General features: G+C 39.5%; 1 protein-coding gene across 1 annotated transcript; it reads right to left on the reverse strand.

The window, feature by feature from the left end:
- Positions 1 to 3,115: 3,115 nt before the first annotated feature.
- On the reverse strand, positions 3,116 to 15,918 carry CLUL1 (clusterin like 1). Its single transcript, XM_030227607.2, has 7 exons — positions 15,816 to 15,918; positions 14,360 to 14,508; positions 12,519 to 12,686; positions 10,097 to 10,541; positions 8,721 to 8,858; positions 4,400 to 4,614; positions 3,116 to 3,283 (listed from the first exon to the last, which is right to left on the reverse strand). The coding sequence occupies exons 1-7, from the start codon at positions 15,916 to 15,918 to the stop codon at positions 3,116 to 3,118; spliced, it is 1,386 nt and encodes a 461-aa protein (XP_030083467.1).
- Positions 15,919 to 19,814: the final 3,896 nt, after the last annotated feature.

Genomic DNA, 19,814 nt, shown 5'->3' on the forward strand with positions numbered 1-19,814 from the left:
CAGCTTCTCCCATATCCCCTTGCCATTTTGCATCCTGACCCCTGTCTGACTGCAACTGTTCCCAACATGGTGTCCTCTGAACATTTTCTGGGTATAATCTCTGCTAGTCAGAAGAAACTGATTCTTCTCTGAATATTTCTCCATTAGTATCTCTTGGAAGTCAAGAATTTTGTGAGAGTCACTTATCTCTGAGATAAAGCCCAGCTTTCTGACAAGTAACATGATTATGTTATGACTGATAATCTCTCATGATTAGGAGCCTGAAATACAGGTATATATGATGGAAGCTAAGGAGCACAGAGGACTGTGATTTAGAAAATGCTACCTTTCTTTGCAGCAGGCAGAAAATAATCTTTTCCACTAATTAAAAGAGTAAAATAGCTTTTTTTTTCTCATATAAATTTGTATACTTAATGTGTATGTATAGAAGTAAAGGAAAACATAAACTGTAAGTAGGGTGTGGATATTTTTCTCTGCTCATATCTGATATAGATGTTTTTGCACACTTTGAAATTAGCAGACTTCATTTAGCAGAGCTACAGTTGGAAATGGTGCCTATACCTGTGTGCAAAAAATGCTTAGAAAAGCTTTGCATGGCAAATGATACCCAACCACCTAGAGCTGTGCTTCTAGCTGAGACATACATCACTTCTTAACCTTTATTAAAATTTACAAATACCATTGAAAGCTAATGTCTATAATTTAGGGAAAAACAAGCTTCTTTACTGATAAAGGCTTTTAATTAATTAAGAAATAAACTCCAGAGGCAGACTACTGTTTGTAAGGAATGCCAAAGGCAGAAGACTTACTCATTAGTGCATATTCAGATAAGTCATTTAATGTACACAATAAGCATCAAAAGCAGCTGGAAGAAAAATTGAATATTTTCATTGCAAAATAATATGCTACATGCAGATGGAAATCTGGTTGATTCAGACTTAGCTGAATGTACAACATCTGTAGGAATCAGTCTTGAAAAGGCTTGAGAATGTGCTTGAATGTAAGTATGCAAATAGAAATTACTTTTATGCTTACAGTTGATTATGTCCTTAAATCTTTGCATAACCAGAGCCATAGGCTGTTATCAAAGATTACCATGCTGACAACATAAATAACACTTTATTTAAATAAAGTAATATTGAAATGGATTTGGTTTTGGGTTTGAGTTTAAAGATTTCTACAGTCTTTGGTTGATAGCTTATATGTCACAGTATTTACTAAGCAACATTTTATTTATATGCAACTATTTTAACCATAGAAATTTAACAGTTAGCTATGTTGAGCATAGGGGGTAGTTCAGCTAAGGAGCCTATACTTTATTTCAGGAAGAAAGAATTCACACTTCTTCTTTCCTAGGATGAAAAAAAAAAAAGATATTGGTTTTGAATGGAGAAAAATATATTAGAAAAGTAAGTATATGTGGAATGTACCAGTGTCCTGATATAGAAACATGCATAACATAAAAACCAGACAGAAACTTTTCTTTTTCTCTCCCTTTCTGTTCTCACAGATCTGTCCAGTTTTCTTGTAGAGTTTTAACTCTTTTTTATCCATTACATTTTCATGTACTCTAAACCTTGTGCAAACTGAATGGTGGTATAATTTTGAAATCAACAATGCTTACTTTTCCCAGTTATTAAGTGGCTACATAATATATGTCCACAGGAAAATAAGTCTAAGATTCAGGCTAAAAATCATCATCAAACTACGGAAATAATTATTGCCATCATAAGACCCTGAAGATTAGTATTCCATAATCTGAAAGAATATTTATCATTCATATAAGTTACAGAGAATTTTGAAGAAAAATTGTGGAGAAAGTGTTGGAGCATTTTATTTCAGATGTTTATAAATATCAACATGTAATTTCACCAACATTTACCTAAGCAAAGTACGTGCTTTATTCTGTATAAATCCTGCAGCCCACCTCAGCCTCTCTGGTGGGAGTGGTTTCTTTCATCAGCTCAGAAAGTGTGCCTCTAACCTCAAAAGAATAAGCAGATTTAATATAAAATGCTGAAATCTTCATCTACTTTGTTAACGTTGAATGCTCTTTCCCTGCCTCCTGAGACTTCTCTTTGTGTGCAGGTCATGCTTCAATTGCTCAGCTGAGGAAATCAGCTATGACCTAAAGAGAAACTATGTCCAAATCTGGTCCTTCTTAGAAGATTTGGGGACATTGCAGTGATTTGCCTGAAAGTCTTATGTGTCTTGTGGCTCTGTTCCCCTGGAAGAGACAACTCTGAGAGTCAGAGGCCATTGAAGCTGGGCATCCCAGAGTCCCCTTGGAAGGGAAACACGGGGAAGGGTGGTTTTCAAGTTTCACAGTAGTGTGATGCTACCTAAAACCATTCCATCTTTCCTGAAATTTCCTGTGGGATTAGAGAATATGAAGCATTTGCCCTCCCTGCCTCTCTGCCTGGCTCTTCCTTCCCCTTCCTGAAATGTCTTAAACAAGGAGAGAGCCTTATTGTGTGTCCTTTTTACAAAAATGGTTGAAGTCCATGAGCAGGATCTTTCTGTGCATGATCCGCCAAGTTGAACTGCAGCCTCTGTTAATAAACACTGTTTATCTGAGCAGTGTGCTGCTATTGCAGAAATGTTATGGCAAGACAGCCCTTCCAAGTCCGGGTGGTGATTCTCATTTTGCCCTCCTTTATCATCAAAAATAATATGAGAATGCTCTCAAACACTACTGAAAATTTAAAAAAACCCAAAAACCCTAATGAATAGTGGTAATTCCAGTCAATTCATGATGAATGAACACAAAGACATGGTTTTTGATGCCAAGACACTGGGCTGTGGTTGTGAGGCAATTCTTTTGTGAAGAAATATTTATTGTCACATTACCTCATCCCAGCTGTTGCTTAAAGATTGGGGGTTTCACAGATATATAAGTCAAATCATTTAATACCATCATGTCTATGTTCTGCAGGCTAGAACATGGATTGTTTGTTTTCCATAATGCTTGTGTTTTTCTCAATGGGTCCTTTCTGAGAAGGCAGTCTTGTATACACCATGAATGAATCTTGTTCCAACTAAAGTTTATTGCAATGTAAACATCTCTTACGAAGAAGTGTGTTGTCTGTGAAAGCTGAAAGAATGAACTTACCACTTAAAAATTCTGCTTATACAATTGGAGTGCTTTCCCAGCTATGTATTCGATGAACTCAGGACTCTTGGGATCTAAATTGGGAGGAACTTTAATGGTGAAAGTAGGTGAAGTCAGAACGTTCACATCTACCACAGTTTCGTCTTTACTGGAGGGATCCCCAGGTACCACCTAGAAGAGATCAGTACTTTAGACACCACAAACTGCTGTGTGTTTTTAGTTTTGTTTATACCTGCTGTGCCCACTCTCTTGAACAGGGGAAAATTAAATAGGGGAATATTTTAGACTTGTCTACTTTCTTTAAATTGCTTTCTTCTGAAAAGACAGTGGGTGTCTGAATTTATGTAGGTGGTGGAAAGAGCTGACATGGCACTGCCAAGACCATATTAAAGAGCTGCATGGTAATATTTATATCATGAGCTACATCTATAAAGAGCTTCTGTTCTCCTAATGAAAACTTCTGATCTGTCCCACTAAGTTCAATACAACATTTGTGTGATTGAATTTATTCATTCCTGTGTGTTTTTCTAAATCAGACTTAGTTCTGTAGCTTTATTTTTCTAGAACAGATATCTCAAACTCAGTTGGGAAAATGTGCCTGGCTTCTGTTCCTATTTTGTGCTTTTTTTTGGTGGATTGTACCATCATTTTGTAAAAAGTTCTGGTAGTATTACTAGTAACTCACTCTGTATGAGTGAGTTACTAGTAATTTCTGAGTAAGAAGAGAGAAAAAGATTTGTCTGTTGCCCAGGAAAATGGATTGAATTTACCTTGGATGTATCTTTGTGTGTGTGAGACACAATTAATCATTATGTATTTACTGAAATGTTGGCCAATGTTGTCAAGCATGTACAGCTTCCACTGCAAAAATCTGTATAAAATTTGCCTTCTTTGAACTTTGGAATATGTAAGTACAGACACAGACAGCTAGACATTCATCGAGCTCATGTGGATGTGTCAGTGATGGTGCAGTGCAATTTATCTGTGAGGGTAATCTGAGGCCAGCCAAGGCTGCTAGTGTCAATTTACTCTTATCAGACAGTGATTCAGGTTAGCCTGTCAGCCATCCATCTGACTAAAAGGATTTAGAGGAAAATAGTTTCTAATCTCAGGAGTTTCAGCTCATTGAGGGATTACCAAGCACACACAAATTCAAGATGAGTAGGAAAGTCATGTTGTAATGCCAAACATTACACATGTATCAACATCTACAGCCCCCAGGAATGTAAACATGAGCAAAATGCAGTTTAAAGGCAGCAATAGTTCCCTTCAAAAGACAACCCTTACCTTAACTATGTTGAAAATGTTTTCTGGTCCAATGGTCATGTTGGATAACTCAGACACCCACCCAAACCTTTCTTTCATTTTGTTCAGCAAGTAGGAAGTGTCCTCGGTGTGATGCCGAACCACTTGGAGAATCTGCTCGTACTGCTCTCCTGAGAGATTAACCAGCTTAAAGGCTTCATCAAACTTTATGTGCAGCTCAGGAACGTTTGGGCAATCTGTTAGGAAAGATGGTGTTATGTCTTGTTCTTTGTCTTTTCTGTCTGAAGAAATGAAAACTGTAAAACAGCCTAGTGAGAGGGCATGGTTTGGATGGGTCTTAAATAATGCTGAAAAAAGGAGAATAAGTTTTGCTTACTGATTATGATAGCTTTAGTCAATGACTCAATGACTAAATGAATGCATCATCCCATTGGTTGTATTAAAGTCATTTAGCAAGTTTATATCATATAATATAAGGTTTATATAATATTTAATGACAATAGGTTTTTGTTAATGCTAAATAAGATCTGGTAAATTTTACATATAGCAACTTCATAGTCTTCTTATACTTTATGGGCTCTTTTATTGACTCATATTCCATTATGAATCTATCCCAGGTATATAGACTGCAAGGCAGGGGCTGAGGGAGCAAAGTTCCTTCCACCATAAGAGAAGTTTTAAGTCCACATGAGGAACCTGAACATATCTAAGTCTGTGGGACCTGATGAGTCCAGAGGGCATTGGCTGATGTAGCCACTCTCCATGATATTTGAAAAGTCATGGAAGAGAGGCGAAGTCTCTGGTGACTAGGAAAATGGAAATACTTCACTGATTTTTTGAAAGAGGGTTGTAAGAAGGACCCTGAGGACTATCACTCCATCAGCCTCACCTCTGTGCCTGGAAAGATCGTGGAACAGATCCTCAAGAAGCTCTGCTTAGGCACATGGAAAATAGGGATGTGATTTGGGACCGCCAGCAGAGCTTCACCAAGGGCAAGTCCTGCCTGATCAGTCAGTGTCTTCCTATGATGGAGTGATTCCATCACTGGAGAAGGAAAGGGTTGGAAAAGTCATTTATCCGTACTTCTGTAAGGCCATTGACGCGGTCCCCCACTACATCCTTCTCCCTAAACTGGAGAGATAAGGATTTGATGGCTGGAATGTTTGGTGGATGAGGAATTGCATGGATGGTCATACCCAGAGGGTAGTGGTCAATGGCTTGATGCCCAGATAGGCATCATAGACAAGTGGTGTCCCTTAGGAGTCTGTACTGGAAGCAGTACTTTTAATGTCTTCATCAATGACATGGACAGGGGGATCAAGGGGAAGCCTGCATTCTTGGCAGGTTCTCAGATGACACCAAGCTGAGTGGTGTGGTTGACACACCCAGGGGATGGGATGCCATGCAGAGGGACCTGGACAAGCTTATGTAGTGGGCCCAGGTGAACCTCATGAGGTTCAGCAATGCCAAGTGCAAGGTGCTGCACCTGGCTTGTGGCAATGCCTGCTATCAACACAGGCTGGAAGATGAACAGATTGAGAGCAGCCCTGCCAAGAAGCACTAGGGGGTGCTGGTGGATGAAAAGCTGGACATGAACTGGCCATGTCTGTTCACAGCCCAGAAAGCCAAACACATCCTGGGCTGCATCAAAAAAATCATGGCCAATAGGTTGAGGGAGGTGATTTTGCCCTCCTACTCTTCTCTCATAAGACCCCTAAAGTACTTTGTCCAGGTGTAGATTCCTGTATTGGTTTGGCACAGCCTGGTTTTAGGTAGCCGGGAGGGCCACAAAGATTGCTCCTGTGAGAAGCTGCTGGAAGCTTCCCACCATGTCTGGCAGATCCAGAGCTGATGGCTCTGAAGACGGCCAAAACCCGGCCAGTGAGAGAGGTTGTTAACGCCTCTGTGATGACATATTTAAGAAGAAAATAAAAACAAGGTCATGGGGTTTTCCTTCTAGTCAGAGAAGGAGGTGAGAACATGTGAGGGAAACAACATGGAGACACAGACACCAAGGTTGGTGAAGAAGAAGGGGCAGGAGCTGCTCCAGGCACCAGAGCTGAGATTTCCTCTGCAGACTGTGGTGAGACCATGGTGAAGCAACTGTGCCCTTGCAGCCAAGGGGATCCATAGGGAAGGCAGAGATCCACTCACAGCCCTTGGGGGAGATGCCCAGGCCAGAGCAGGTGGATGCCTGGAGGATGCTGCGATCCAGTGGGAGACCTGGTAGAGAGAGAAGGCTCCTGCTTCCAGGCTGGAGCAGCCTGTCCTTGGAGGACTGTGCTCCATGGGAAGAGAGCCATGTCACAGCAGTTTTGGGAGGACTGTCTGCCTGTGGAGGGAGTTCACTTGGCAGCAGGTGCAGTACGGCTGCTGCTCGTGAGAGTGGAACCACCCTGAAGAAGTTCATGGAAAACTGTCTACCGTTCTCTGGGAGGGACTCAGTGGTGTCACAGGGGAAGGACTCCTCTACCAGAGCAAAAGGAAAATCTCAGTGATGAACTGACCAAACCCCCATGCCCTGCACTGTTGGTGGGAAGGAGGGAGGGGCTGGGGGAAGAAGGTGTTTTAGGGGCTTATTTTACTTCTCATTACCCTCCCCTGATTCTGTTAGTAATAAATTTCACTTTGCAACAAAATTTGAGCTTTTTTTGCCCTTGAAGTCTTTTCTCTCAGTCCTTATCTCACTCATGAAGCCTTCATTAATTTTTTCTTTTTCCTCCTTTACCTAGCTGTGGTAGGGGAAGGTGAGTGAGCAACTCTCATGGATGCCTGGCATTAGCCCAGTGTCAAACCACGACATCTCCTCAGCACAGAATGACATGGACCTGTTGGAGCAAGTCCAGAGGACAGCAAAAAAAATGTTAGAGGCTGGGAGCCCCTCTCCTGTTTATTAGGACAGGCTGAGAGAGTTGGGGTTATTCAGCCTGGAGAAGACTCTGGGGACACTTATTGTGGCCTTTGATTATAATCTGTGACCATCAGCTACTGAAGGGTGCCTGTAAGAGAGATGGGGACAAGAGGTAATGATTTTGAATTGAAAGGGAGTGGATTTAGGTTACCTGTAAGCGAGAAATTTTTACAATAATAGTGGTGAAACAGTGAAACAAGAGAGCAGGTAGATGTCCCCTTCCTGGAAACATTCAAGGTCAGGTTGTGTGGGGCTCTGGGAAACATGATCTAGATGAAGATGTCCCTGCTGATTTCTGGGGGGTGTGATCATCTAGACCATGGTCCCTTTAACCCCAAATTATTATATGACTCTGTGATAGAGGTTATAACAGGAAAGGCTGTATTCTTGTTAAGACCTAATATTTATCTTACAATAGCTAGACAGTAGACTAGCACCATCTGCCACAAATTCAGAACTGAAGATTGCTGGTATTTTCTTTACTAAAATATGGATTTAAACAAGAAAAATTTCTATGCAATAATTTCTCTGTAAAAATTCAGTTTCTGTTCTGTCAAATTCAATTATCAAGAGGCACCTTCAAGCTGATGGTACAGTAACAAACTGTTCCCTTTAATACATGGGTGTAGATAAAAAGATAAGTGATCAGATACTCTTTTAAAAGTGTTTCATTGTTCATTAATGTTTGCCCCACTGGAGATATTCTGAAGACATTTAGGTTTAAGCATTAGGTTTAGTGCTTAAATGCTCTTAGATTTTAAGATCTAAATAATTCTGGAAAGACAGGTCTGTTGTGCTGCAGTGGGAGTCCTGACTGGCAGTTCTGGGTGATCAGTCTGAAGGTTTTTCAGGTGCCCATGGACGGTGCTGACAGAGCTCTGCCATCTCCTTATTTACTGACACAAAGTCCCCTTTTTGTCCTTCATGTCAGTTCTATCTGCAGACAGGGTTCAACAAAAAGTAATTACAGGCTCTTCAGCACTTGCTTCATTGCGAGGAGCTGAATGATACCTGAGGTTACACCTGCTTGTCAGCAGCAGAAGTGATTGTCAGGAGTTTGAGCTTTTCCTCACTTTCTGCTCAGCACTGATGCACCCAGGCAGGATCGACTGCTGCCTCACCTCTTGCTTCTCTGCAGGACTGCAGCTCTAACAAAATACCTAAATATTTTGTCACAGGCTATGGGACGTCTCTTTGGAGCCCCAGCGGTATGTTAAGAACTGAGCTATACTGACACTCTGTGGAGACAGTGGGGAAAGCTAATTGAAATCATCTGGAATGAGGAATGGTTACCGTAGCCGTGGTTACAGTAAAAACTCAGTGACTGTGTTAAATGTTAATTCCAGTAGAAAATGAAAAACTCGAAATCTGTAAACCAGTAATCAATGCATTACAGAAAGAAAAAGAAAAAAAAGGAAAATAGTTATTTACCATGCAAAAGATTGTCTTGACATTTCTGGCATCTCTCATGAAACTGTGGGCATCCAGAGGAGTTCTCCCGGAGCTCCCTGCACTGAAGTCTCTGGCGCCCTGACACAATTTTTGAAAACATGCCACTTCTGTCAGGATCTAGAATGAAGTCATAGTATTTTTAGACTGCTGTTAAACTTAGAGCCTTTATAAGTATGCATGCATTACCGAGCCTGAGTGCTACAATATAATTTCTTGTCCTTAATCCAAAGTATTTTGCATAAATCCCCGTCCTTACCCCTCCACTTTCCCTCCGCCCCAAAAAAGTAAAAGGAATAAATTATTAAAAAGTAGAAGTCAAGAGAAGATTCAAATAATATTTTCTTTCAAGGAATTCATGCTGTAGTATATTCTTTTATAAAGACTTAATAGTGTATTCCCCAGACATAATCAAAAAATTGCTAATATTATTACACATTGTTTCTACAACATGTGAGTTCTGGTATGATCTTTTTGACCCTTAGAAGTCGAGATGTTTCATAATCACATACAGTTACATTAGAGCACAGCACGAAGTCTGCTGTTTCTGAGGTAACAGGGAGGAAAATTTAAAAACACTGTTCAAGAGTCACTTAACTTTGTATTTCCAGATGATCACATAATGTTTATGCTACCTGCCCCTCACAGTTATAGCATGTGCTCACTGTGATTTCCCTGTAGACAAGGACCAACATGTGTTTGTCCTGTTTGCAATAGTCAAAATGAGGCTTATTTGTATTCTAAAAGTCAGCCATGGTCCTTTTCCTTCTCTGAGTGTCATTGCCAATGGTATGCCCAGAATTTTCTGGTCACTGGAAAACCTGATGACTGGTCTTTGATTAGCTGGTATTTGATTGTCAGATTACATTGCTGCTGTAGCCTGAAACAGGACTTGAAGCTGTCAAGCTGAACTTGGCATCATTTGGCAAGGGCAGGGATATGCCTTGACATCTCACAGAATTACCTTAATTTTTTAGAATTGCTGACCATGTCGATTAAAGAGGATACAAATCATATCCTGACAAATGCTGAGATTAAATCTGTCAGTCAGCCTTATGAAAACCTGCATCCACCCTGAATTTAAGTGCTCCTGAGAAGCTCCTGCAAATGCTTTGAGAATTAGCATGAAAATCAGGCTGTGTAGGACCCCTAAGTCCCCCTGCAACATTTCTCTGAGATTTCTAGGTGACTTCTATTTGTTCATTTAACTCATAGCTATCCTTGACCCACAGCCTCCAGAGCTTCCTTATGTATCTCACACTCACATCCTGGAAACTGAGTAATTTGCTGTAGTTTAGCCATCCCAAGGGGGTTGATGTCATTGACAGTGCAGTCAATTTTCATCTTCTAACACTTGCCTTTGGTTTGTTCTGGCACACCTCTTCTGTAATCTCTGTATTCATCAAACACATCAGTGATCACCTCGCTGACACCTTCGAACACCGTCCTGCTGAAATCAAAAACTGTCTGTAAGAAGCCGGGCACGCCCCAGCCTCTCTGGGAGCCTTCAGTTCTGGTGGTGACCTCAGGTAAAGCTGGCATACTGGGGGACTCACTCATCTCCAGGTCAGACATGAAATAAGTCTGAAAAGACTGGTCAAACTCTTTCTGCATGTGCTTGAAAAAAATGAAACTTCTGTCAAATATTGAGCCCACGTCCAATAACAGCTGGCTAAATAAATCTTCCATCTTTACTAGCTGGGTATCCTCTTTCTCAGGCTTTTCATTAGACTGGATGTCTCTTCCTTGCTCCTCATGAAAAGTAAATATGAGTGGAGGTATTTTCCTCAAAAAATCTTCAACCTGTGTTTAAGAAGGAGACAGATCAGGAGGCAAGCAAGTTATCAATTTCTCATCTCTCGGGTAAGTGTCTCTAATTTTTCTCTTTCAAATACTCAAAGAAACAATGCCCGCTTAATAACTGCCAACGCAGAGTATTCTCTGAAATAATTTAAGGCACTAGATCCCAAAGAGGAGAAGTGCATTCAATCTAAATCATTAGTTCCAAATCAGATCTGGAGTAAAAGCCCTGCTGGTTGCCCTTTAATCTGTGGGGGCTCAAAGTTATTGTCAGCATTTGAGTTTCTTCCAACAGACGGCTTGGACTTTATGCTGTAAAGATGTGAGAGGCATTTCTGTCTGCTTATGTGCAGTGCAGTGAACAGAAGGTGATTGTTCTCACCTTGATTTGTACAAAGCCTGCCCTCTCTCACCCCCAGGCAAATCCTCACGTCCTTGTGTGAATGGAAACCAGCAAAATCAATAAAGCAGTGGCTCTGAGTCCATGGTTTTATCATGTGAGAGTCCAAATGTCAATTCTGCTATCCCAGAGTTCCAGTTCCTGGGTCTCAGCCACTGGTTCCCTGCTCCCCACTCTAAGGCACCACTTTGGCCTGAGGCAATGGAGTGGCTTTTTGAGCCACACTCCATGGCATTAAAAAATGGGTAAGGCTTAGGAAGCACCTCGCTAAAACACACATATATCGATATAGGTAGATATCTATAGACAGATAAACATATAGATAAAGACAGTTAAATATATTAATTAAAAAAAAAAACAAAAAAACCCAAATCATCAGCTTGATCTGACCACAAGTGCAGCTTAGAGGGTAGGTGAAGTGTGAAACAGCACTGCAGGAGCAGACTAAGCAAGTATTGCTCCTGCTGTCTGTGCATCCTCAGCTACAGCTATCATCTTTTCTTTTCTTTCTTTTTTTTTTTAATAACTTTGGTCTTAACAAAGCTCTTACTTTGAATGCTTCAAGTAAATCAAATAATTGATGGGAGACCTTACCAAGAGGGTCAAAGACAGGGACAATGCACTGTTTAACTTTTATTACATTAATGCAGCATCTACAGACTCTTGAAAATCCAAAATATTTATATGAGCTACCCATGAGTGATACCTAAAAAGCTAAAAGTATCACAAATAGTTTTAAATTTAATGTCTCCCACATTTTAACCTGAATTATTTTAAGAATATGCACAAGTATTAAACACCTGTGCTCTAAACCCTGCCCGAAATACCCCATTTATTGTTTAAGTAATTGTATTTTTCAGTACATAGGAGGGGTGAAAGATAGAGAATCTGGCTAACGTTTTAGTAGCAGCAATTACAGTTTTGCTTCAGAAGTTTGTTGCGCTTAAAGTGTGTGCTCAAAAAAAAAAAAAAGTGATTACAATGGTTAAATTTTGTAGTAATAATGGGCCAGTCAGGAAACCATATTTTCTTTCTAGTAGAATTAGGGGAATCTCCTTTGCGGACAGGCTCCTTTATTATAAGAGGTTAAGCATTTTAAAGTTTTGTTGTTACTTAAAGAGTTTTTTTAAGATAAATATAGGAAAGACTGGTGTAATAATTAGGTGATTTTCCCCCCATGTAATTTTGCTAACTACATCTGTGCTTTTAACTTTGCTGATTTTCAGGCAGACCATAAGGGATCTATGTGATATTTTTGACAAACAGTTATCGAGCATCTTAATGCAAGTCCCACCCTGAGAGAAAACATTTTATATCTGGAATGAGTCTGTTGGAGTTGGGGGAGTCATCAGTTTCCATGGAATCTTGCCAGGGTGCAACTGAACTCATTTTGGCTCAGCATTCCATGACCCATAATCACATGTAATCTCTACCATATAACTTCATATTTCCAGGCTCTCCAAATGAAATTAATTTCAGTAAGCTGATATAACTGGCAGACCTAGGCATTGAGAAAATAAGATGTACTTTCTGTTTGGGTGAACTGCAGAGTATTCTCCAGATGCAAAGTTTCTTCCTACCTTTCTCTTAAAGGTTGACACACCATGTTTGCAAGTTGTATAATATCTCATGCAGGTACTTTCTAAGCAAGATTCACATTCATCCCATAGATTTTTCAAGGATACTTGACATTGCCTTTCCTCTTCTTCCAGTCTTGCCTTTACTTCATCCATAAGTCGCAAGGCTTGCTAAGTAGGGAAAAAGATTGGCAGTTTTGAGGGCAATTTTCAGATTTGTATTCCACATACTTACCCAGGTGTTCATCACTCAGTTTGGCTATTTATGGCTCCTTTTTTTGCTAATCCCTAACCACTAAGCTAGGTTGCCTTCTCAGCTGCAGTCACATATGTGGGAACTGAAAATTGAAAACCTTTTCCTTATCGGATTTTTCTGATGTTGTCCTCTCAAGGGACACAGCCTACAGAAACAAATGGATCTCTACAGTCTACCAGGATTTTTAATGTTAGGAAAAAAACTCACACATCATTCTGTGTAAGAATTCAGCCTCCCCCATGGTCATGTGTTCAACTTGTGTTATTTTTGCTCCGTATCATCTGAACAGTATTCATCTGACCCACAAATAGTTCTATTCTGTTGCCTTTCTCTACCTTTAAGGGACTGATATTTCATGAGTTTAGGTCCTTGCCATACAGTCTGTCTAATGCAGAAATATATAAAAGTATGGCATCTCTGCTGTTTGTGAGTGTACTAATCAAAAGGCTGTACTAAGTGGATTTTTTCCTTCTCTTGTGGAAGTGTGAGGCACTCCTTCCGTACTGAAGGGCAATAGGATGCATTTCACAGTGCTGTTTCTATTTGCTTCATCAGTTAGGGCAAAAATCTTAGCAGATCAGAAGCAGCATTTTTGGAATAGACTTGACAATGGAAAGAGAAAATGTCTTCCTATTAAAAATTAATAAAGTGGATTACACATCATTATTTTTTCTCCCCAGCTGCAACATATTTCAAAAGTTTTGGTTTCTGAACAATGTTCCAAGTTATCTCTAAGTATGACAGAAACCTTTTAATTGATGGGGCTTATTCCTTTTTGTCAGCATTCCAATAGGGAAGAGACTCACATAAAAGAAAACTTCCGTCGGAATGTGCTTGATGGAGAAAATAACTGCAGTTTTCATAATCTAAGTTTAGTTATTTTCTGATCTTTCTAATACATTTATTCAGTGTTTTATGAACTCTCACTGTGGATGTAAGTCTTGTGCAAATTAAATCATCCAGTAAGATCTAACAAGAGTGTTGACTGTGGGAGTGCACTGGTATTCCTCAAGATGTTAGAAAGCCATCAGGTACTTTTTCAGTTTAAACTAACTACCAGACGTTGGGCCAGGAGGGAATTTTCCTTTAACTTTGTTGAAACAAAGTTGGGATATTTGTGTTTTTTAAAATATATAGTAAACCTCTGTTTCTTCAGATCATCTGAGCACATGGCTCTGAGCCTAGGCATTGCGCTAAAACATTGAAAATTTCCCTGATTCACTGTACTTTCTTTAGAGCACATTATCATTTGTGGCTTTGATCCTCTCCTGCAGGTCTGAAGTTTGCAAAGCAAGCTGGAAAACATCTTGTGGCCCCAGGAGTATAGAGACATGGAGGGCAGAACTGCTGGACTTTCTGCACAGAACACTGTTCTACAGTGGCCTGCAGTTGCCTTGGTGTGAAATCAGTGAAGCAGGGGTTTTTAGAAAATTGCACTATGTGCAATTTTCCTCTGCTAGTGAAACAAAGGACCAGAAGCAGATTTTCTCTCAATCCCATGACTGCATGAAAATATGTACACTGCTTTGGTTTGGTTTACATTCTTCCCAGAATAAACATAAAACCCCCAGAGATGCATTTATGTTACCTGTTTTTCTTCACTGCTCTTCTTCAAGGTTTTCATCAGATCTATGTGCTTATCTTCATTTCTTTCCATCATAATTTTCATCTGCTTAATACCAATCAAAGCTTTCTTTACCTCTTCATCTACATACTTCTCTCCAACTTCAGATAATTCTAAAAAAAGCCAAATTATACAGTGACTTAATCAGATTTTAACACTATTGCAAATTGTCATGCACTGATGAGGGAGAATGAAATAGCTCCATGTTTCCCTACAGTGGCAGAGCCAAATTCGAGATAGCAAATGCTGGGTGACGCTGAGCCAAGACAATTTCCATCAGAGAAGAATCTGGTCCAGAGCTTTTGCAAGGATCAGCTGTATGTAACTCAAAAGATATATTCAACTGTCCCATGCTGAATACTGAATCCCAGAACAACTGAGTCTGGTATCTTTGGAGATCATTGAGTCTGCCTCCCCCCCCCCCCTTTCAGGTTGCACAGGACATCATCCTGGGTTTTGAATATCTCCAAGGGTCACTCATCAGTTTTATAATGACATAACCTTTATATTTATCTTTGATCTTGTAGAAGCCTGTGACAGCTTCCCTCTACATTTTGAAAATTTAGAATACAAATGCCTTCAACCTGTTTTCATAAAAATACAATTTCTAGACTTCCTGTGAAGTAATGAGCATAGAGTTTTGGTGAAAACCTGGGCTGGCCCATTCATTGCACCTTGAAGCTCTGCATGATTGCCTGTCTTTATCTGCATTTGTTTTCTATGTGGAAATGCCCTGAATATCACTGAAACTATAGAAAACAGTAAAACCATCTCACTTTGAGACTGCCAAAAGCACATCAATCACTTCTTCCTTTATATCTTTCTTCCTCACCCCTAACTTTTTGTTTGTTTATTACAGAAATCTTGTCAACACAGACTGAAGCACAGGATTGATTAATGGCTGATCCTCTTTCTCTCCACAAAACAAAGCCATGCTTAGAAGTGTGTTTGTGTGTCTCTCTCTGTGTGTGTGTGTGTGCAGAATAGTTGCTATTTTCTAAATTAGGTAATTTTTTTAGTTGTTTGTAAAAGCCACCTTTTTCAGTGAAGCATAAAAGTGTAGAGGAAATATTTTCAAAGATTATTTGAAAAAAAAATAGTTCAAAATCTGTTGAACTGAATTTTGGGTTTGGTTTCTATTCTGATGATCTACAAGGAACCAAACAACCTAGAAAAATCCTGTAAATACATTTTTCTTTTGGCAGGTAATGCTTATCTGTTAATCCCTTTACTTTCTCAGCCTGCTTGTTCTTATCTTCCTGTTGTGTGTGTATAGCTATGAAATCAACTTTATCATGGTTTCTAAGCTCCACACATGCAAGTGGAACTTGTTGATGCCAGTGAGTGTGGAAGTCAAGATGCCCTACCCAGCTGGAGACCTGGGGCTTCCAGCACACCCTGGCAGGAAAAGCATACGTACGCTTGAGGTTGTCCCGGAGGTTCATCTCCTCCTGCTTCGTTGGTGCGCACTGGTGGCCGCTCAGGCACAGCACATGTATCAGAAATATCCAGGAGGACCTCATGTTGTTTCTGTTCAGGGAAAAGTTTGGTGCAGTTACATGTAAACATTGTCAGGAAGCTCAGATGTCTAGGTATACTAAGTAAATATAAATAGTGACTATAATACAAAGTGTCTTAAAGGTCCTGTTAATTTTGTCTCTAACTATGGTTTCTGGTATGTATAGCATGCACCTAGGTGCTACTATTGGTGAAAATACATGAGTAAGAAGCTTGACCTCCTTTGTAATTATCTATTTAGATTAATTAGATGAGTTCCACTGAGTTTGCACCGTGATTAACAGAATCAGGACATGTATAGCTAAAATCAAAACTTATGCTGCTCAGTCTGTCCCTTTTCAACTTTGTGAAATACACCAATTGCTGATCTCATATCATGTCCTTAGTTGATATTATAAATACATCTATGCTAAACATTATTGCCAGTTTTAAAGAGGAAAGTTTCTGGAATGTTGTTCTCTTTCTTGTAAGCATGCAATTCCTCTCAGTGTCCTTCAGAATAAGAAACTCAACAATAGGTGTGCCAAAAAATCAGCAATTAGATCAATTTTATAAACAAACAGATCAGCAAATGAAATAAATCCCTACAAAATAAGGGAAAGAAAAGCCATTTGCCTGATTTCCCTCTTAAGAGAGAGGCAAAAGGTTTATTTTTCAGAAACCATGCAACTGCACTTCATGGTTCTCATCTGATTAAGTGAACACAGTATTCAGATGCCTTGTAGTTAGCCAATATAGCCTTTTTAGAGATGCAATTATCAGCCACAAGAGCATATCTAACTTAAAATCCTGGATTTGTTTATAGCCTGGATTTACTTCTACAGTTACTTGCATATTGTACCTTTACGTTTACAGCGAAAGACCAATTAACTTTAAAGAAACACAAACACACAACCAAAGAAAAGTAAAAAAACCAAGTATATTTACCATTAATATTTTGCACCTCTTCTACAAAATTGCTCCCTGCGTCAGGAAGGGGCTGGGCTGTGTACTGAACTTATTTCTGGGAGTGTCAGGGATTTTGCCATGTTCTACTTATCTGATGAGAAGGTACTTAATCCTATTAACGGGACGTTTAGTCACTAGGCTGGAGGATTTTGCATGTGTGCGACTTCATGCTCATCTCTGTGGGCAAAACCACCAGGGGGAGTGTTGGGCAGAATTGCCTGATTTAATGTAATTTGGAACTGCTATTTTTCTGTACTCAGTAGCCTTTTGTCATGTTCAGTCTTCCATTGTCTTACTTCTTACTTTAGGAGACACCTGCAGCTTTTGTTATCAGTGAAATTGATACCATTAGTTTGGCTAAAAATAGCTTTCAACATTTAATCTCCTCAGCATGGTTTTAGCTTGCTATAAAAACCACTTCATTATGTAAAGGCCTTCTTTGTACATCTTCTGAAGGTATGGGAGTTGAAAAAATATCAGGAACCCAGATGGAGGCTGGCATATGAGCAGATTCTGGAATGAGACAAGCAATTTTTTGGCATTTTGTACATCATTGTACTTGCCAATGTTTTAGGGGGTTGCCCACTTAATGCTATTTCCTTCAGTTTCTCCATGTCTGTGAAATATGTCAGAGATCTGACTTGTACAAAGTTTTGGATACTTTGAAATGAGATATTTAAATTCTAACAGGTGCTTAATATAAAATATGGGCAGGTACTGTTAGCAAATCATAACCCACCTTGTGATATTCAGCAATATTTCTCCCTTGTAGTCAAAGAAGAGATGGGGAGAGTGGGTGGTTTTAGCCCACGGTCTGTAACAGCAACTTTAAGACATTCTGATCTATTCTGTTTACCTAATCATTCATAAAAGCCAATTGATGATTGATGGCTAAGATCTAGCATGATTAATGCTGCTTTGGCAAGATATTTCAGGGATTTAGTTTTAAGCACATTATCAGAAAGAGTGGAGAATCTATTGGCTCTAATGGGAACTGCAAGTCCCAGTTTGCATTAAAAATTAGGATAACTCCACTTTTTTTCTGAAATTTATGGATGGAATGTGTATTTTGTTGTAATCTATATGAATTGCTGTCCCATTGAGTTTCTGCTTACTCCTTAACCAAGACTCATCACTACCTAAAACATTTCAAGTTCTTTTCTGAGGAAAAACCAAGCAGGCACCCTTGCAGACCTAGCAATGCCCTCATAATTGTTTGTTAAGGATCCCTGGGTCTTGGGCTGAAGCAGAAGGGGCTCACCCCTCTCTCTCTCCCCCTCTGAAACTCACACTCAATTCAGGAGAGAGTGAAATTGGAAAATGCATTTGCACAAAGGAAGACAATCTATTACAGACACTTGTGAAACGTGTGCTACTAGCCTACACATAAAATGAATCCTAACCAAGACTTTAATCTTTCACTGCAAGGCTTTGTCCAGTCATTTTTGACGTTTCTCTTTGCTAATATTCATTTACTTGCAACATTCATTTTCTGGTCTTTCTGAATCTGACTCTGTATAGAGAAAGCTTCACTCAACCTAGATTAAAAAGGGTGGTTTCAACACATCACTCATAGTTCACAGGAGTCTGTGAGAAAGCAGGCAGCACCAGCCCTGTGGGGAGGGAGAGCTGCACTCCTGCCCCAGGGGAAGAGGCTGGAGAATGCCTCTGGCACAGATCCCACCACTTACTCCCAGAATTGTCTGCTTTCTGAAGGTCTTCTGGGGAGTCTCTGGTCAAGCACACACTTGCACCTTGCAAAGCCAGTCCTGAAGCTGATGCCAAGAGAGAGAGTCCTGGTGTGTTGAGCTCCTGTTCTCAATTCAGTTGATTTTGAACATTGCAAAGTGTCTTGCATCACCTTAGGTGCTACTCATACTTTATTGTAACCATTATGTAAGCACGTGGAAATAGGCACTACTGTATCTAACTATTTCTTTTTACAAAACCACAAAATCCTAGTTCTTTGCTCTCATGTTATTTCGTATATATCTAATGTCTGAAAGAGGAGGTGTAAGGAACCCAAGGTCAAAGCCAACAGAGCTAGTATGTCTGTAAAATTTAATTTTGGGCTTAAACTTTACTTTAGAAGTGCACTTAAGGAACCAACACCCTGTTCCTGAAAGGCATCTCTTATTCGTGCTTACTTTGAAAAGTTTTTCCTCTCTCATTTCTGTTTTGAATTTAATTAAACAAAAATCTCATCAATAATGCCTTCAGGTTTCATGTGGAATATCCACTCTCTTTTCTTTTAACATTCTGAATCTGATTTGCAGTGACCTATTATGGAGATCTCCATTTTTCATCTCAGCTGCCATGTTCAACAGTTTCCTCTTAATATTTTTTTTCCTCTGAGTTTGAGTAGTTTGATCAGCTATAGTATAGCATGTCATGTCATGACATTTTCAATTTTTCCCACTCTTATACAAGCAGATGATTCAATGCTGCTGAAATTAATAAGGTACTCTTCTAATATTGAATCATACCAGAGACAGTCTGAAGAAGCTGTTGGGAGCTAATTGTAGAAAGTGTCTTTTTTCCTACCCCTGTTATTCCACTACTACTCTATTTTAATTGAAATAATATTTATCTATTGACAAAAAAAAATTGGAAAATGGCTCGAAAAGGAGTTCCAGTTAAAATAGATGGTTTTTTGCAAGATACTGATAATTTAAAAAGTAAATAATTGTAACAAGATATATAGACATTGAGCTTGAACCAAGCTGAACTTGAGCAATGAGAGTTGTAGCTGCTTTGTGGATTTTTCTTAGGTCCCGTTGGATGACCTCCACAAATGTGTAACATTTTTTCACCATGTACTGTGACTTCTCCCTTTTTGTTGATCCATTCCACCTGGCAGGATTAAGCATCAAGAAATATGTTGAAATGGAATTTCCTGTGCTGTACATCAGCTATAGGATATTGTTCCAGTTAGATATTTACACAATTGTTT

The sequence above is a fragment of the Serinus canaria genome, chromosome 2, assembly GCF_022539315.1.
Source record: "Serinus canaria isolate serCan28SL12 chromosome 2, serCan2020, whole genome shotgun sequence".
NCBI classification, from domain to species: Eukaryota; Metazoa; Chordata; class Aves; order Passeriformes; family Fringillidae; genus Serinus; species Serinus canaria.

What these genes read in the sequence shown, in the direction of transcription:
- CLUL1 (XM_030227607.2), bottom strand. Translation starts at nt 15,918, where the DNA reads ATGAGGTCCTCCTGGATATTTCTGATACATGTGCTGTGCCTGAGCGGC. An exon ending in CCTCCGGGACAACCTCAAGC is followed by an intron (nt 14,509 to 15,815) that starts GTACGTATGCTT and finishes GGCTTTTTTTAG; the next exon opens with AATTATCTGAAGTTGGAGAG. An exon ending in TGTGCCAGAACAAACCAAAG is followed by an intron (nt 8,859 to 10,096) that starts GCAAGTGTTAGA and finishes ACTTCATTCTAG; the next exon opens with ATCCTGACAGAAGTGGCATG.